Source organism: Panthera pardus, unplaced genomic scaffold (genome assembly GCF_024362965.1).
Source record: "Panthera pardus isolate Hobbes unplaced genomic scaffold, ASM2436296v1 HiC_scaffold_27, whole genome shotgun sequence".
Taxonomy (NCBI): domain Eukaryota; kingdom Metazoa; phylum Chordata; class Mammalia; order Carnivora; family Felidae; genus Panthera; species Panthera pardus.
In genome coordinates this window covers 63282810-63303320 of record NW_026526843.1, presented here as the reverse complement: position 1 = coordinate 63303320, position 20511 = coordinate 63282810, and the positions used below count along the sequence as shown (strand labels likewise).

General features: G+C 34.8%; 1 protein-coding gene across 8 annotated transcripts in view; it reads right to left on the bottom strand.

Moving 5' to 3' along the window:
- ATRX (ATRX chromatin remodeler) overlaps nt 1–20511 on the bottom strand; it is a 308093-nt gene that overhangs the window by 182387 nt on the left and 105195 nt on the right. For all 8 annotated transcript variants that reach the window (XM_019436157.2, XM_019436156.2, XM_053891478.1 and 5 more), the window contains 3 exons: nt 13123–13256; nt 12257–12433; nt 6027–6120 (listed from right to left, as the gene is read on the bottom strand). In XM_019436157.2, the coding sequence (XP_019291702.1) occupies nt 6027–6120; nt 12257–12433; nt 13123–13256 (405 nt within the window). The remainder of the gene's footprint in view (nt 1–6026; nt 6121–12256; nt 12434–13122; nt 13257–20511) is intronic.

Genomic DNA, 20511 nt, shown 5'->3' with positions numbered 1-20511 from the left:
TTCCCTGATGAAAACGGATGCAAAAATCCTCAACAAGATATTAGCCAAGCATCTCCAACAATACATTAAAAAAAATTATTCACCACGACCGAGTGGAATTTATACCTGGGGTGCAGCTCTGATTCAATATCAGGACAACAATCAATGTAATTCATGGCATCAATAAAAGGACAAAAAACACATGATCCTCTCAACAGATGCAGAGAAAGCATTTGACAAAATATAGCATCCTTTCTTGATAAAAACCCTCAAGAAAGTAGGGATAGAAGGAGCATATCTCGAAATGATAAAAGACATATATGAATGACCCAATGCTAATATCATCCTCAATGGGGAAAAACTGAGAGCTTTCCCCCTAAGGTCAGAACAAGACAGGGATGTCCACTCTCGCCACTGTTATTCAATATAGTTTTGGAAGTCTTAGCTTCACTAGACAACACAAAGAAATAAAAGACATACAAATCAGCCAGGAGGTCAAACTTCCAGTCTTTGCAGATGACATAATACTCTACATGGGAAACCCAAAAGATCCATCAAAAAACTGCTATAACTGATCCATGAATTGAGCAAAGTGGCAGGATATAAAACCAATGCACAGGAATCGGTTGCATTCCTATACACCAACAATGAAGCAACAGAAAGAGAAATCAAGGAAGTGATCCCAGTTACAATTGCACCAAAAACCATAAAATACCTAGGAATAAATCTAACCAAAGAGGTGAAAAATCGATACACTGAAAAGTATAGAAAGCTTATGAAAGAAATTGAAGACACAAAAAAATGGAAAAATATTCCAGGCTCTTGGATAGGAAGAACAAATATTGTTAAAATGTTGATACTACCCAAAGCAATCTACATATTCAAAGGAATCCCTATCAAAATAACACCAGTATTCTTCACAGAGCTAGAACAAATAATCCTAAAATTTGTATGGAACCACAAAAGACCCCGAATAGCCAAAGCGATCTTGAAAAATGAAACCAAAGTAGGAGGCATCACAATCCTGGACTTCAAGCTGTATTACAAAGCTGTAATCATCAAAACAGTATGGTACTGGCACAAGAACAGACACTCAGATCAATGGAACAGAATAGAAAACCCAGAAATGGACCCATAAACGTATGGACAACTAATCTTTGACAAAGCAAGAAAGAATATCCAATGGAATAAAGACAGTCTCTTCAGCAAGTGGTGCTGGGAAAACTAGACAGTAACATGCAGAAAACATGGAAAAAACCTATTTGACCTTGGCCACAACTTCTTACTCAACATGTCTCTGGAGCCAAGGGAAACAAAACCAAAAATGAACTACTGGGACCTCATCAAAATAAAAAGCTTCTGCACAGCGAAGGAAACAATCAGCAAAACTAAAAGGCAACCAACAGAATGGGAGAAGATATTTGCAAATGACATATCGGATAAAGGGTTAGTATCCAAAATCTATAAAGAACCTATCAAACTCAACACACAAAAAACATATAATCCAGTGAAGAAATGGGCAAAAGACATGCATAGACACTTCTCCCCAGGAAGACATCCAGATGGCCAACCGACACATGAAAAAATGCTCATCAGGGAAATACAAATAAAAACCACAAGATAGCACCTCACACCTGTCAAAATGGTTAAAATTAACAACTCAGGCAACTACAGATGTTGGTGAGGATGTAGAGAAAGAGGGTCTCTTTGGCACTGCTGGTGGGAATGCAAACTGGTGCAGCCACTCTGGAAAACAGTATGGGGGTTCCTCAAAAAATTAAAAATAGAACTACCCTATGACCCAGCAACTGCACTATTAGGTATTTATCCAAAGGATACAGTTATGCTGTTTCGAAGGGACACATGCATCCCAATGTTTACAGCAGCACTATCAACAATAGCCAAAGTATGGAAAGAGCCCACGTGTCCATCGATGGATGAATGGATAAAGAAGATGTGGTGTTCTTTGAGGATTACTCACCAATAGGCTTTGAGTATTACCCACCAATCAAATAGAATGAAATCTTGCCACTTGCTACAACGTAGATGGAACTAGAGGGTATTATGCTAAGTGAAATTAGTTAGAGAAATACAAATATCATATGACTTCACTCATATGAGGACTTTAAGAGACAAAACAGATGAACATAAGGGAAGGGAAACAAAAATAATATAAAAACAGGGATGGGGACAAAACAGAAGAGACTCATAAATATGGAAAACAAACAGAGGGTTACTGGAGGGGTAGCAGGAGGGGGGATGGGCTAAATGGGTAAGGGGCACTAAGGAATCTACTCCTGAAATCATTGTTGCACTATATGCTAATGAATTTGGATATAAATTTTAAAAAATATAAAATAAAACAAGTTAATTAAAAAAAATAAAGCAAAAGAAAGAAAAACTATCAACAAAGGTAAGGAAAGGGCCCATATGTCCTTCAATGGATGAATGGATAAAGAAGATGTGGTGTGTGTGTACATACACACACACACACACACACACACACACACACACACACACACAGAAAGAGTGGAGTATTACTCGGCAATCAAAAAGAATGAAATCTTGCCATTTGCAACTACATGGATGGAACTAGAGGGTATTATGCTAAGTGAAATTAGTCAGAGAAAGACAAATATCATATGACTTCACTCATATAAGGATTTTAAGATACAAAACAGATGAACATAAGGGAAGGGAAGCAAAAATAATATAAAAACAGGGAGGGAGACAAAACAACAGACTCTTAAATATGGAGAACAAACAGAGCGTTACTGGAGGGCTCGTGGGAGGGAGGATGGGCATTAAGGGGCATTAAGATTTAGGAATCTACTCCTGAAATCATTGCTGTACTATATGCTAACTAACTTGGATGTAAATTAAAAAAAAAATTGCTAGAATAAATACATGAATTCACCAAAGTCATAGGATATAACATCAACATGCAGAAATTTGTTTCTTTTCTATACACTAATAATGAAGCAGCAGAAAAAGAAAAGCAAGGAATCAATCACATTTGCAAGTCCTCAAGAAATAATGTTACCTAGGAATAAAATTAACTAAAGAGGTAAAATATCTATACTCTGAAAACTATAGCACACTTATGAAAGAAATTGAATAGGACACCAAGAAATGGAAAAATTCCATGCCCATGGATTGGAAGAAAAAATATTGTTAAAATGTCTATACTTCCCAAAGCAGTCTACATCTTTAATGCAATCCCTATCAAAATACCACCAGCAGTTTTCACTGAGCTAGAGCAAACAATCCTACATTTGTATGGAACCACAAAAGACCCCAAATAACCAAAGCAATCCTGAAAAAGAAAAACAAAACTGGAGGCATCATGATTCCAGATCTTACATTGTATTACAAAGCTGTAGCCATCAAGACAGTATACTACTGGGTCAAAAATAGACACTCAGATCAATGGAACAGAATAGAGAACCCATAAATGGACCCACAACTATATGGCCGACCCATCTTCAACAATGCAGGAAAGCATATCCAAAGGATAATAAATGGTGTTAGGAAAACAGGACAGCAACATACAGAAGAATGAAACTTGACCACTTTTTAACACCATTTATAAAAATACATTCAGTATGATGAAAGACCTAAATATAAGACAGGAAACCATCTAAATCCTAGAGGAGAACATAGGCAGCAACCTCTCTGACCTGAGGTGGAGCAACTTCTTACTAGACATGTCACTGAAGGCAAGGGAAATGAAAGCAAACATGAACTACTGGGACCTGATCAAGATACAAAGCTTCTACACAACAAAGTAAACAATCAACAAAACTAAAAGGTAGCCTACAGAATGGGAGAAGATATTTGCAAATGACATATCAGATAAAGGTTAGCATCCAAAATCTATAAAAAACTTATCAAATTCAACACCCAGAAAACAAATAACCGAGTTAATAAATGGACAGAAGACATGAAAAGACCTTTTTCCAAAGAAGACATCCGATGGCTAACAGACACATGAAAAGATGCTCAACATCACTGATCATCATCACACCAATCAGAATGGCTAAAATTAACGACGCAAGAAACAACAGGTGTTAGCGAGGATGCAGAGAAAAGGGATCTTTCCTGCACTGCTGGTGGGAATGCAAATGGGTTCAGCCACTCTGGAGAACAGTATGAGGTTCCTCAAGAAAGTACATAAAACTACCCTATGACCCAGCAATTGCACTATTAGGTATTTACCCAAAGGATACAAAAATATACATTTGAAGGGGTACATGCACCCTGATGTTTGTAGCAGCATTATCAACAATAGCCAAATTATGGAGACAGCCCAAATTTCCACCAACTGATGAATGGATAAAGAAGATGTGGGGTGGGTGGGTGGGTGGGTGAGTGTGTGTGTGTGTGTGTGTGTGTGTGTGTGTGTGTGTGTGTGTGTGTGCTTAATGGAATATTATTCAGCCATCAAAAAGAATGAGATCTGTCCATTTGCAATGTCGTGGATGGAGCTAGAATGTATTATGCTAAGTGAAATAAGTCAGAGAAAGACAGATATCATATGATTTCACCCATATGTGAAATTTAATTAAGAAACAAAACAGATGAACATATGGGAAGGAGGTGGGGGGAAGAGAAAAGAGGGAATAAAACCACAGGAGACCCTTAATGAGAAAAAGCAAACTATGGGTTGACAGAGGGAGGTGAGTGGGAGATAGGCTTGATGCGTGATAGGTACCAAGAAGGGACTTTGTTGTGATAAGCACTGAGTACTGTATGTAAGTGATGAATCACTAAATTTTACTTCTGAAACCAATACTGTACTGCATGTTAACTAAAATTTAAATTTAAAAAACAAACTTGAAAATAAAATACTTTTATCTCAAAAAATAAAATAAAATAAAATAAAATAAAATAAAATAAAATAAAATAAAATAAAATAAAATAAGTGAATTTTTGTGTTATGTGAATTCTCAGGTTTAAAAATCTCTCAATTTATCCTATTGTTATTTCCCTAATGTACAATATGTTGCTATATTCCAGGAACAACCTGGTAACTGCTAATCTAAAAAGATCTCAAATGTTTTAAAATTTACAGGTATGACACCTATGCAGACGCACATATCACATTCACACAAATACAAATAGGTTGCCCATTTGATAAATTATAAAAGGATAATATTATTCTGAAGGAAATATACTTGATCTTAGACAAAAGGCCAATATGTGATATTCCGGAGGAAATAAAAAATTCTTAGAAAGGTTAGTATTATCTAAAATACTATGCTAAGAAATAGGGGCACCTGGGTGGCTCATTTGGTTAAGCATCCAACTCTTGATTTCAGCTCAGGTCATGATCTCATGGTTGTGAGATCAAGCTCCGTTTCGGGCTCTGCACTGAGCATGGAGCCTGCTAGGGATTCTCTCTCCTCCTCTACTCTCCCCCACTCACAAGCATGCATGCACTCTCTCTCTCTCAAAATAGGTACGTAAACTTTAAAAAAAATACTATGTAGTATTTTAAGTAACTAGTCATCTAGATCAGTAGCTATGTGTACTGAGAGAACAAACACATCTTCATCACTATAATACTAGTATACTACTAAGACCAATAATTAGATTTCAGGGAACATTTCCTATATTCCAAGTGGGCATATTAGAAGCCCATTTAATGCCCAACATAATCAATAAGGTAAGTGCTACTATAATCCCCCATTTTACAGATGAGGAAACTAAAGCACAGAATAATCATACAAATAACAAATATTAGAGCCAACAGTTAGATTAGGTAGGCTGTCTACAAAGCCTGTAATCTACTACACTGGTACATCCCCCCATATAACAACCAAAATTACAGTCAAGCGTGATTTTGCACAAAGTCCTCCCAGTTTAGAACACATATTTCAACCATATATGTTTATATGTACTCTTTTTAAATTAATTTTCACAATTCGTTTCAAATCAAAATACTAAATTTTTTACTTTATTAGTAACACCAACCTTTCTACAAATAACTTGAAGCATGTTCATTCATATACCTAAAATTTTTGAAATAGTGATATAATATTTACCTTGTTCTGGGCCGTTGTTCATCTTCAGATTCACTAACTTCTTCACTAACTCCTGATTCCTGAAAATCAGAATCTTCAGAATCTTCACTGCTCACTTGAAAAAAAAAATTAAGTTATTAAATACTTCCCAACAGAAATGCAATTCACTTGATTTGTCAATAACTTCACATTAAAACTTAGACCACTGTGTATCTACAGTATGTACATTAATGTATATTTTAGTATGTACATTAATGGATATTACACAGCATATAGATTAGACCAGTTAATAATGCAAATAGAATTTATAAAAACTATTCAAATGTATTCCAACTATGATTATAAAACTATGGTTCTATATTAAAATATAAGTATTAATTATGTATGAATTTTTAAAATGTGAATTTAACTGTCAATAAAATATATTCATTATTACCAAAGGTGAATAAAAAGAATTCTGGTTATTCAAAACAAACAAAGTAGGCTGGCCAAAATGGAGTAAGGACAAATACAGACTCTCTGCCATTTATGACAACTAGAAATTATGAACAGAATATAGAAAGAAATGACCTAAGCACTCTGAAAAGGAAACAACAGCAGGCAGACTGGGGACTGAAACAAAAACTTGAACAATGATTCCTATAAAATTGAGGTTGGGGTAGTGACTATGGGTGTCATAGGGTTTTTTCCTTCTTTCTTTCCTGATTTCAACAAGAAGGCAGGCTGAATTCCAAAACTATGCAGAGGGTGCCAAGAGCAAACTGGGAGAACCCCATTTCTAGCCACAGCACTGAGAAAAAGGAGCTGAGCCCTGTATATCATGAGAGTAAATGGAAACCCCAATTTTATTTTTCTCTCAAAAATTTTATTTTTCTGTACCAAAATAGCCACTATGACACAGGTATCTAAACTCTAGCAGAATACACATTTTTCTAGCCAGAGGAAACCAGGCAGGGAATACACAAAATGAGTCTCAAATATCTTGTGGTGCCAGAAAATAATCCAATGCTCAAAGAATGATTGGGGCATATTCAAAGAACACTTGATCCAACTTGAAGGAGCTTCTAATAGCCAAAGCTGGGACAATGTGAGCAACAAAATGAACAACTGAATTACAACTAACAGAATAAAATATCTATAAATTCATATTAAGTAATGGGATAAATAAGGGAAAACAGATAGCTCTTCCTTACCATTGCTAAATGTGTAAGTAAAGAAAGAAACAGAAAATAACCACTAGATAAACATCACAAAAACTGCTTCAGACAAGATGAATGCTAAAATTAGTGGGCTTTAGTATGATGAGAAACAGGATATTTGAATAGTCTCAAAGTATCTCTCCACAAGACATTAATTAAATATGAATAGAAAAAGATTTTTTTTTGCAGTGGAAAAACCCAGCAGACACCAACTTAACCAAGTAATCAGTATTACCAGTATAAGACATAATGTCATCATATAATTTCGGTGTAGGATACTCTGAGAAGGGTTAAATATTACTTTTGTGGTGTTCTTGTCAAAATGTTTAATAACCTCAATTTAACCATAAGAAAACATTAGACAAATACATATGGATTAACAGTCTAGAAAATAACTGATCAAGGTGCCTGAGTGGCTCAGTCGGTTGAGCGTCCAACTTTGGCTTAGGTCACGATCTCACAGCTCGTGAGTTTGAGCCCCGTGTCGGGCTCTGTGCTGACAGCTCAGAGCTTGGAGTCCCCTTCAGATTCTGTGTCTCCCTCTCTCTCTCTCTCTCTGCCCCTCTCCCACTCGCTCTTTTGCTCTCTCAAAAATAAATAAAAACATTTTTAAAAATTTTTAAAAAGAAAATAACTGATCAATACTCTTCAAAAGTGTCAAGGTCATGAAAGAAAAGGAGGAGAAACGGTCACAGATTGGAGTCTATCAAGGAGTCATCACAACTAAAAGCAATGTGGCATCCTAGTTTGGATTCTGGAATAGAAAAGACATTAGTGAGAAAACTAACCATAACCAAGTAAGATCTTTAGCCCACTTCAAAGGTCAGAAAATATTTTATGTGAAAAGTCTGATGGTAAATATTTGCAACTTTGTAGGCTATATGGTCTCTGTTTCAACTACTTATCTCTACTCAACTTTGCCACTCTAATTACACAAAAGCAGTAACTAAGTATAACCTGGTTCCAAAACCAGTATTTGATAGTATTCTATCAATGTTAATTTCCTGGATTTGGTTATTATACCATATAGTTAAATTTAAGGTGTTAAATTAGGGAAGCTAGGTAGAAGGAATATAGGAAATCTGTACTATTTTTGCAACATTTCTTTCAACTTTAAATTTTGAAATAAATTTTTTCAAAGATCTATATTGATCTGAAATCAGAATCTATAATCTGATCTATCTAAAAAAAGACATGGGTTAACATAAATACAGTAAAGAATTGAAAATGGGGGAAAGGGGAATAAGGAGTTATTGTTTAAAGAGTTTCAGCTTGGGATGACAAAAGAGTTGTGGAGTGTTGATGGTTGTACAACAATGTGAATATACTGTCACTGAAATGTACACTTAAAAATGATTAAAATGGTTAAAATTTTATGTTGTGTGTACTTTATCACAATAAAAAACAAAAATAAAAAAATAACTGCTAAGCAACTGGGAATTTGAAGAACACATGTGTCCATATGCACACATATAAATCCTGTCATTAAGCAAAATTCTAAACCTATTATTAATTTTTCATCACTTTATTTTGAAAATTTTCAAACGTACCAAAACTTTGAAAAAACTGTTGAATGAACATCTACAACCCTTCTCCTAAACTCATTTGTTAAATTTATCATATTTGTTTGCTTTCTCTTTGTTGTATATACACACACAGGTTTTTGCACTGAACCATCTAAATGTAAGTGCAGATATCATGGCACTTTATCCTTAAGCATAAGGATGCTGTCCTATATAAATAGCATTATCACACTTAAAAAAATCAATTTAATATTATCTGATAATAATAAAGTCAATAATTAAATTTTTTAAATTATCACCAAAATAACTTTTATAATTTTTTTTCAAATTTAGGTGAAAACTGAAAGTTCACATGTTGCCCTTGATCTACTAAGTCAGCTATTATTCTCTCTTGATTTCTCCCCATTGCCTAACTTAAATTTCCAGACAATACAGGCACAACAGTTTGTAAAACCTGAAAAGTTATGCAACTTTATTTATTTAATTTATTTATTTATTGAGAGAGAGAGAGAGAGAGAGAGAGACACAGAGAGATAAGGAGAGAGAGAATCCCAAGCAGGCTCCGCACTGTCAGTGCATAGTCGATGTGGGGCTCGATCCCACGAACTGTGTGTAACCGTGAACCTGAGCCGAAATCAAGAATTGGGATGCTTAACTGACTGAGCCACCCTTTGAAATAAAGCCCCTTTGCAACTTTAAATGTAGTATCAATCAATATTATAATCCATATTAGAAACATAAATGATAGGATTCGTTTACTCCCTCCTACAAAAACAAATGAAAAAATACTTGGTAATAAATTATCCACAGAGGAGGACAGTGGAAACAGGTGACAAAAGACTTAGACTTTAATAAAACATTTCAAATGTAACTGTGTCCACTAAAGGGCTCTATCCTGATCTGAGCCTCAGAGGCAAAATCAGCATTTCCCCTTTTGTTGAAGATGCACAGGAATTCGTGTGAAGTTATGTAACCTACTTAAATTGCTCAGTTGCTTTATAAAATCTGAAAAACAAGCTTGTAGTCATGCTGTAAAAAATTTTTAAAAAACGCATTCACAAAGTGATGGACTATTATTTATTTAACATGAAAATATCCATGACATATTTAGAGTGTGTGTGTGTGTGTGTGTGTGTGTGTGTGTGTGGCGGCAGGGGGTGGGGTGGGGGAGGGGGTTCTCTTCTTCCTCTTTAATGAATAACTATTCAACAAAGGGCTGTTCAACAGCCCTTTAAATGTTCAGGATTCCAAGATTCTGATATCAACTATTTTGGCAATGTCAACTATTCTGGTAGTGTTATACATATACCATGACAACTCCAAAAACCTGGCAGTCATCCCAGACTTTTGTCTTTCATATCAATTAATAAGATCTAACAATTCAGTCTATGACTCCTGTCAATTTTCCTCTTCAAAAATTGTGCTTGGTATCAACTATAGCAATATCCTCCAGAGACACAAATCTAAGCTCTGAGTATAACAGAATAATAAGCAACTAATCTGATCATATTATATTCTTGGTTAAAATCTTTCAATGGGAACAATGGGTGGTTGTGCTGAGGCTGTGATTCATGAGTACTAGTAATGAATGTCCTGCGCCATACATGTTCATCAAGCTGTCTGCTTATACAGCTTGTATACTATAAACAGGCAAACTGTATGGTTTGTGAATTATATCTCAAAAGGGCTAAAGTACAAAAATATTACAAATAAAAATATTTTTTTTAATTAAAAAAAAAATTCCCAATGACTCTCCAGCCTCTAGAGCCTATTGTCCTTCTCAGATACTTCCGAAACTGCTTTCCTATTCCTAGTGGCAAAGAGTTAATCTGAGTAAAGTTTTTAAAATTTGCCCCTAAGAAACCAAAAGGTTTCTCTGAACTTTCTGCTAATTTTTCAATATACATGTGATTATTTAAGAATGCTCTACCCCAATGCTCAAATAAAATGGACACACCAAAGAGGTATGCAATGTTTACTCTACAGCCTCATGTACCCATGAATCAACTGTCAAGTATTCCAGTTTGAGAAACCAAAGCTTACAAGTGTCTCCAACACCTGGTCTCTGTCTTGGCCCAGCCTCATGTCCTGTTGATCCTTTCCCTATTCCCTCCTATACTTTCGCTATATACCATATTAACTGCTTCCCCTCAACCATGTGTGAACATTTTGCAGAGGCTTCTCAAGTTTTTTCTCTTCTTATATTATAAATCTTCACAACACATCTACCTGGTCCCCAATTACAACTTGGGTCTGCTGAATGAAACTTTTCATCTTTGTGAAGTCTCCTCTGGGGATAAACACCATCCCCTAAGAAGCTAAGGAAATGTTCCCTTGTGCCACACTATACAATACCTCTGTTGTATAAGACACCTGTCATGGTGCTATAATTTCATATAATATTAATGTCAATAACTCTTACTAAACCACTGACAGCCAAACCTGGCTGCATATCAGAATCATATCAGAGATGCTTTATAAAATATATGGATACTTTGGTCTCACTACCACCAATTATGCTGTAATTGGCTTGAGATGCAGTCCTGTAATATGTATACTTCAAAATCCCCAAAGTAATCCACATGTATAGCCAGGCTGAAAACCACCATACAAGACAATGATTTCCTTACTTATTTTTGTATTCTCAATGTTTATCATGATGTTGGAAACACATAAGCACTCAATGCAGAAGGATTCGGACTTTTAATGTAATAAAAATTTGAGCTGACTATATACAAGCTTTGCATATAATAAATCTTCCCAAATTAACTGCATTGTCTTTCCTTAGGAAGCATTATTTCTTCCTGCAGTTACAGACAATCCTGTATTTTTTACATAGCCTTTAAGTATATTTTATTTATTGTCATATGTATCTTTTTAATCTAAGTTGTGTATGAGTACTAAAGATTAAAAATAGGGGTGCCTAGGTGGCTCAGTGTGTTAAGCCTCCAACTCTTGAGTTTCAGCTCAGGTCATGATCTCAGTTTGTGAGTTCGAGCCCCACATCAGGCTCTGTGCTAATGCAGGGGTGGTGCGGAGCCTGCTTGGGATTCTCTCTCTCCCTCTCTCTCTCTCGTGCTATCTCTCTCTCAAAATAAATGAATAAACTTTAAAAAAAAAAAAAAAAGACTAAAAATATATTCTTTGTGTCATCTCATAATTTTCTGGGTTATCTTCCCACTCTAAATTCTTTATTTCACTCTCATTTAAGAGAATAGTTTTTGCCAGTGTGCTGATAGTCACTTAATACAGGTGGTCCAGATAATAGTTAAATTTCATTACTGTAGGAGCCCTGGGTGGCTCAGTCGGTTAAGTATCTGACTTCAGCTCAGGTCATGATCTCACAGTTCATGGGCTCAAGCCCCACATCAGGCTCTCTGCTGTCAGCACAGAGCCCATTTTGGATTCTCCCTCTCTCTCCCTCCCTCCCTCTCTCTCTCTCAAAATAAATAAACTTTAAAAACTTTGACTACTGTAATTAGTTTATAAAATCAGTATATTCCTTATATTCAGAATTAAAATATCTTACCTTTCCTTCTATTTCTGCCTTTGGCTTCTTTGTGCTCTTTAGGCTTCATCTTTTTTTCTTCTCCAGATTCTCCATCACTCACAGTGAGTTTGTGTCTCAAAAGCCTATGTCTGTATCTTGGCTTCTTAGATTCTTCAGATTCTGAATCTGATTCAGAATTGACTTGATGTTTTGCTTCTAAGTGGAGAAAAGAAATCAGTAAAACCTTCAGACATTTTTCCTTTAAAACCTGTTATAAAACTATTTTGATTGTTGAAAATTTTCATGATTTACAAAAAAAATCAGAGCTGTTCACTTACTTTGATATCACTGGTGATACCAGGCAACCTTATACATTAAACTTGATCAATTACTATAATTAAATATTAATTAAACATCACCAATACGTTCATAGATTTTTTTTAAAGGTAAAAAATATTTTGCTTTAAAAATCATCTGTTTAGGGGCGCCTGGGTGGCTCAGTCGGTTGAGCAACCGACTTTGGCTCAGGTCATGATCTCAAGGTTTTTGAGTTCAAGCCCCACATCGGGCTCTGTGCTGAGAGCTCAGAGCCTGGAGCCTGCTTCTGATTCTGTGTCTCCCTCTCTCTCTGTCCCTCCCCCACTCATGTTCTGTCTCTCTATGTCTCAGAAATAAACATAAAAAAATTAAAAAATAATAATAAAAATCATCTGTTTATTGGCAATAACTGAAAAAACATGCACAACTATTACCAGATACTCAAAAAGAGTAAAGGTAGTAAAGTTTTAAATATTTAATAAACTTCAAATGCATGTATTATGAGATTTCACAGACAGATAGTCTTCAAAGACTGAACTGGTCAAACAATGAAATTATGACATCCTGTACTTCTCTTTGGAGCTCACCCTCATCTCCTGGGTTTCCTTCATTGTGTTTTCCAGTTCTTTTTTTTCCTTCTTCTGGTTCATCATCTGAAGATCCATCCTCATCAGAGGAAAGATTGGCTTTAATTTCTTCTAAAAGCATCTTCTTGGCAATTCTTGAGTAAAAAGACAGTAAAAAACTATATATTTGGTGGTGAAGTGTAACAAATTAAAAAATTTTTCACTATCAAAACAGAAATAAATGTATAAAAAGATTTTATACTATAAATAAAAGACTACCAAAGCCATGTTTTAACCTAAGCTACCAACCAACCAAAACTTTTGAAAGATGCTCTTAGCACTGATTTTCTTCCAATTCTAAATACTTCTGCAATATATTTAAAAATCTGAGGGACATTTCTACTATTTTGACCAATTGCCATTTCATGATGCATACTTCCAATCCTGTATTTACTCTGCAGCCATCATCCAACAACTGCAATATCAGGCTCACAATAATAAATCAACTTTTCCAGACAAATGGCATTCCAAGGCAAAACTCCACATGAGAGGATCATTCAGCAAAACATATTCTTAGAAAATCAATGTGTAAATAACCACTTTCTTATGAAACAGTGCCTGAAACTGGTGGATAATATTTTTGGCACTTAAATTTCAATTTACTTCATAAACTCTGTTATGAAATGCAAGCATATACTATTCACTAAGTATCGAAGCAATCAGAAATCCCTAATAATATTCAAACGAGGGCAGATAAGAGAAGGGACAGGAGTGCTATTAATTACACACATGGTAAAAGAACACAAATTACCATGAGTTTTCGCTTTCCACGAAAGTAGATAGTACAGTAGCCTCACTCATATCAAAATTTCTCAAGATGCTCCTCAAAGACCAATTTGTTAATGGAAAAATCAACTGCTAAAAGCATGAGAAGATACTTCTTTAATACCATCTCATGTTAAAATAAAATATATTCCTAATAAATTTCCATGCTTATGCTAAAGGAAAACATCTGAAAATGTAAGATAAAAGCAATCAAGCAGCTTTTGTATAAGATGAGGTATTTTGCACCTGAAGTGTCTTTTTGATATAAATTCATAAATCACACTAACAAAGGAATACCTTATAGACAGGTTCAAAAGGAAAGTAGCATGATTCTCAGTTTTCCATGGACTTTTTTTTTATATATGAAATTTATTGTCAAATTGGTTTCCATACAACACCCAGTGCTCATCCCAAAAGGTGCCCTCCTCAATACCCATCACCCACCCTCCCCTCCCTCCCACCCCCCCCACCCCCCATCAACCCTCAGTTTGTTCTCAGTTTTTAAGAGTCTCTTATGCATTGGCTCTCTCCCTCTCTAACCTCTTTTTTTTTCTTCCCCTCCCCCATGGACTTCTGTTAAGTTTCTTAGGATCCACATAAGAGTGAACTTTTATGGGAAACATCCACTGTGCAATCAAGATTAACTCTCTAGCTCATCAAAAACTTGCAGCTTGAATCATGGAACTTCTGTTATTTTTGGATCTGAAACCCTTCTTTATATTTCTTAACATACACTCACATTTCAATCAAGAATTCATTCAATGGTAAGAGATGTTAATGCCTTGGTAATTTTATTTCAAAGGTACACTGTTCATTACTATTTTTATTCAAAGAGGTATAGCAAAGGCACCAAAACAGACTGATGCAAAATAGGTAATCACTTCATAAACACTTATTATCTACCTTTTGGTGCTTCCTTCCCTAAATATACAGATCGGAAATAGACAACACAGAGAGTTACCAAGTGCTAAAGGAAACCACAGATGAGTTTGCTTTTTTGAGGGATTTTGATATGATTTGTGTTTCAATAAAGTGAAGATTAGATCACTCCAATTTAATCCTACTGGAGTTGAGTTATAAAGTGTTGCTCTTACACTTCTAGATAAGTGGTTTGCTGACTTGGATTGTACACAATAAACATTTTAAAATGGGGAATAATCTAGGGTTGCCAACTTTTCATTTTGCCAAGAATAAAAATTTAAAGCCAAGTATCATTTATTTTCATCATGTTATAAAATAAAGACTCTTTCAACACACCCTCCACAAATTAGGAACAGTTTCAGAATGAAGGGTGGTTTAAATTTAATAAAAGCATCTGTCTAGGAAAACTCTCTAATACAAACTACATTTGTTATTTCCCATGGACAAGGAAGTGCTTTCTTGAACCAATTTCAATAAAACCACTCTTTTGCAATGAGTAAAAGTGGGTGTGTGTGCATGTGTATATGTATAAATATAAAGTGTTGAATAATAGATTACAAATAGAAAAACATAGTTCCACTTGCAGTTACAAGATGTTATATCACCATGTGGGTAGTACAATAATAACCAACAAAAGTACAAGTATTAATTTAGTCACACTAAAGGTTACTTCAATCTCTTGATTTCAGTTTGTATTACAAGTTCAAAAAAAGTCTATAATTCTATACTATCTATAAAAACCTGGTTGTTAATTGTAAGAAACCACAAGTTTTTTTTTTTTTCTTTCAAACTCTAGACTCTTAAGAATACATCTACTAAATGGAAGGTCAAAATATGTAAACCTACCTAATTCATACTTAAGTTCTGGATTGTCATGAAAAAACTGAGAAATATGATACACATAAGATAATAAAATACAATTCTATATCAACTATGAAATCATATAATAAATCATGGAAAATTAAATGAGATCCATACACTGAAAAATTACATGATTTTTAAATGAACAACCTTCATTAAGAACATAATATATATAGAACAATCACAATCACTTTAGAAGCAGAAAAAAATTACAAAATTCAGAGAATGGTGATTTTTCTCCAAACTGAAAGTTACATACAGAATGATGGAGATTCCCTTAGCTTTACCTCCCTGAGATAGTTTAGTTTAGATTTACCCTCTAACACCTTTTGACCAATGAAAAACCTAATGTATAGCCATGCATATTAAAGCCCTAAAAAGAATAAAGTTAAATTATTTCCCTGACTGATGACTCAAGTCCAATATGTCAAAGACTCACTGCATCATAAACCTTGCCTATCACGTAACCTACACCTCAAAGTTAGAAATTTATTTGAAGGACCTAAGGGTTGAGGCTGACCTTCAACCTGAGTAGTCAGCAAACATGTTGAGATGAGATGTGTCCCATCTATAAAGCCTGCTGTGAGATGCTTTAAGGGAAACTCCACTACCTTAACTCTTGAGTCACGGGCCACAGAGACTTCAAGGACATCATCACTTGAGAACCAGCTGAGGCTGGCAAAACATCATTTTGGAGGCCTTGGCTGGACCCATGCTGGTATGCATGTGATGGATGTATAATCATGATCCCTAGTTGATTTCTGTTTGCTCTGAAGTTTCCTTTCTTGAGGCTTTCCAGGAGGTTTCTGAGAAAATCATCCAGGCAACAAGGTACTGCCCCCCTGGAATCTCAATGCTCAATATTACATCTTGGGGCAGGTGTAGCATCCAAAGCAGTCACGACTCTATCAGAAGCGTTAGAGGCACAGGCTGTGCCACTCTGTGGCAGAAAACCTGGGCAGAGCTGGAAGTAATGGAGCCACTCCTCCATTTTCCTGAAAGGGAGGGAAGGGAGAAGGGGAGAAAGCAAAACAATATGGGAGGAAGGGTAAAAACCCACAAACAATGATTGGAACTGGTGCATGAGAGAATCATAGAACCCCATAATCCAAACAAGCTGAGTCTTCTAAATCACATAATACCAAGATAATGTCTTATTACCCCTTACACCTTCATCTACTACAAGAAAGCAAAAATAAAATAAGGAATAAGCCCAACAATGCAAAGATAAACAAACAAGCAAAGAAAAAAAAAAAGAGACAAAGCCAAGAAAAGCCTTTAGTTATTCTGATCTGATCTAGAAAAGAGATGCATAATATTTCTTGTTTAAGTGCTCAAACAGGGAACGAAGTAAACTACCTCTTTCTGGTAGGTGAATCACTAATTCAAAACATTAAATTTCTGAAATAGAAGCAATCGAGAGAGTGATCTCTTGTACCATGGAGGTTTAAGGCAAATAGCTATTACAAAAGCAACACAAAATGTGAGAGCTAGAAAAAGGGACCTTAGAGTCCAATTCTGTCACTTTACAAAGGAGGAAACAGGCTTAGAAAGGGAAAAAGATGAAGCCATAGAAACAAAGCTAGTTAGTGGCAAAGCCAGAAATAGCACCTAAGATCCTGAATGCCAATATTCTCTAATTTTAGTATGCCAGTGCTATCTATATTCTCTACTCATTCACTACTGCTATGTTTATTAGGACTTTGTGAATACACTATAGTCACATTGTTAAAGATATCTGTATTTCACTGATTTCCAAATATGTTTTTTGAAATGAAAGAATTCAAGCTTCGACTTTTAAAGATTAAATAAAAAAGGTTTCTAAACATCTTTAGTCCAGTATGCTCCATTTCTGAAATGCACTTGACAGGCCATCTCAGACACATCCCTATAATCTATTCTTTTATCTTTTAAGAGGTTCTGAAAACAGGTTTGAAGAAAAGTGCTAAATAAAAAATGCTATTTTAGAAGGCCAAAACAGTACGGTGCATCCATACACAAAGATGACAAAATTAAAAAAAAAAAAAAAAAAACTGTTTACCTTTGTGCACAATATCACAATAGAATAATTAGTTAAAACAGAATTCTGAGGCAGATTACAGGTTTAAATGTATACTCTTTAGAGATGCAAAACAAGTATCTAAGTATATGTAGTGTTAAAATACCATACCATATTCAAAATGTTGATACATAAAACAATTCAAATGGCTACAGCCAAAAAAACATTGAAAACTTTTTGTGACAACAAGGTGGGGAAAACATATTCTACTAATAAAGTGTGAGGCATTAACAAATGTTATATACTTCAGGGTTAAGAAGAAAAACTAGGGGCGCCTGGGTGGCTCAGTGAGTTAAGCATCCGACTTCAGCTCAGGTCATGATCTCGCAATTTGTGGGTTAGAGCCCCGCGTCAGGATCTGTGCTGACAGATCAGAGCCTAGAGCCTGCTTCAGATTCTGTGTCTCCCTCTCTCTCTGCCCCTCCCTCACTCATGCTCTCTCTGTCTGTCAAAACTAAACATTAAAAATATGGTAAAAAAAAAAAAAAAAAAAAAAGGGGGCACCTGGGTGGCTCAGTCACTTGAGCGTCTGACTTCAGCTCAAGATATGATCTCACGGTTGGTCGGTTCGAGCCCCGCATCAGGCTCTGCACTGACAGCTCAGAGCCTGGAGTCTGCTTCAGATTCTGTGACTCCATCTCTGCCCCTCCCCCACTTGCACTCTGTCTCTGTCTCTTGAAAATAGATAAATGTTAAAAAAAAATTTTAATGTAAAAAAAAAAAGCCAGAATATTTTATAGAATATGGAATTCCTCATTTTCAAAATCTGTATTAGTATTTTTTAAGTCTTTAGTTCAAAATTAGTACCTTGATATGAACCGTTCTATAAAATATGACTAAAGTATAATGATCTGTACCCCAAAATGGTGGAATTTACGAAATAATGATGATGTCACTAAATAATCAAAAAGCTAAACAGTTTGAAACACTTTTTAGTCATATGTTTACGATGTTTGCAGTTAATGAAAAACAGCACCGTTTTCTTTTTAGTGAGAGTACCAGAAAAATTAGTATCAAATAAATTTTTTAAAAACTCTTACAAACAGAAAAAAATAAAAGCTGTATGAAATTAAGAATGCACAGTGTATTAACAATTTATGCTATGAAGTTTGCTATACTGTTTGAATAAACTCAAATTACAAAATGTACATTCCCTGATTTTATGTAAAATTTAAGGCAGTTATGGAGGAAATTTTAACAAGAAAAAATTTATTAACATAAAAAATATAGAAAATTTGTTCATATTAAAGAACCAGTTTAATATTTTCTTATACTTGAAAGGCAAAAACAGATATTATTCATCTCAATTCATCCCAAACTTCAAAGTTAAAGACAAAGGAGACATATATTAAGTCAGAAAAATGGATCATTTTTGCTAACACTAGAAAATACAGACCCTCTTTTTGGGGAGGGTCTATTTTCTATGCTCTAAAAGTCCCAATATCACCAAAGAACAAAGAGCAGGAAAGAAAGGAGGGCTGAATATAATGTTTAAATCTTAAGCAGAGATCACTACTACTGACCATATTTCTTTTCTTGCTGAAAATTCTAGCATTTAAAAAGGAGATCTTATGGCAACTGCAACCAGTTTGGTTAACTACAAATAGATCCTATCTACTGACTAGACACCTATATATACTTAAATGACTTACAATACTTACCTGCACTATAAAATAAAGTAAATTTTAAAAGTTACTTTGAAGCTATCAGGCATTTAAAACCCTTACTCAAACATAAAAGTAAGTGAAATGCTTCATTCAAAATGCTACCTTTGTTTTTTAACACAATAAGGGATAACAAAAGCAATTTGGTAACAGGACCACCGTGAAAAAAAAAAACATTTCACAGAGAAACAATTCTTCCAGATTTAGCAAATTCCTATAAAGAATAAAGAGATTCTTCCAGATTTAGCAAATTCGTATAAAGAATAAAGACACGTGTAGAAGATAAACATTCTGAAAAGTGTTTAAAATGGAAACCAAATGAAGTCTTTTGTTAAGGAACTTGAGATATACTCAACCTTTTAAACATTGCTGAAATCAGGTAAACAATCATTAAATATCTTCATTAGCATGAACAACATCCAGGAACAATTAATTACTTCTGAGAATATGCTGAATTAATAGTACAGAACCTTCATCAACAGAATATCCACACCAAGCTAGTAGGGAGAAAACAATCATTTGTATATTTTCCAGTTGAAAAGCAAGGTATTACCAAATAACAAAATAATCGGAAACTTTTAAGGCAACAGTGTAGTCCCACTATAATTAAGTGGAACTTCTATTAACAATGGACAATTCCTTTAAGCAATCTCCATGTCAAATTTTGCTTCTATGTAGTAAGTATTTAGCCCCACTGAGAAAGAAATTATGAGAAAAACTGGAATATTATTAGATCCAATTAAGCATTCTTCAATTATAAGGTAAATATTTGTATGTGTGTGCCAGGGAAGGGTATCCATATAAAATCTCAGTTTTTAGTCAAAATTGGAATAAAGAAAGAATGCTTATTTAGAAAACAATCTCCAAATAAAGAATATTCTGAAAATAATTCCTTTTTGGAGAGAATGGAGTCTTCACTGATTGTGTAGTATGCAACCTCTAAAGACAAGCCTAGTTTAATGATCCTCAACACAAACACTGTTAAACTTGAACAAACTACCATCTTGCCTCTTGAGACTAATTCACAGTGCAGGTATATGAATATAGGACACTAGAAAATGTTTGGTCAAAATATACCTA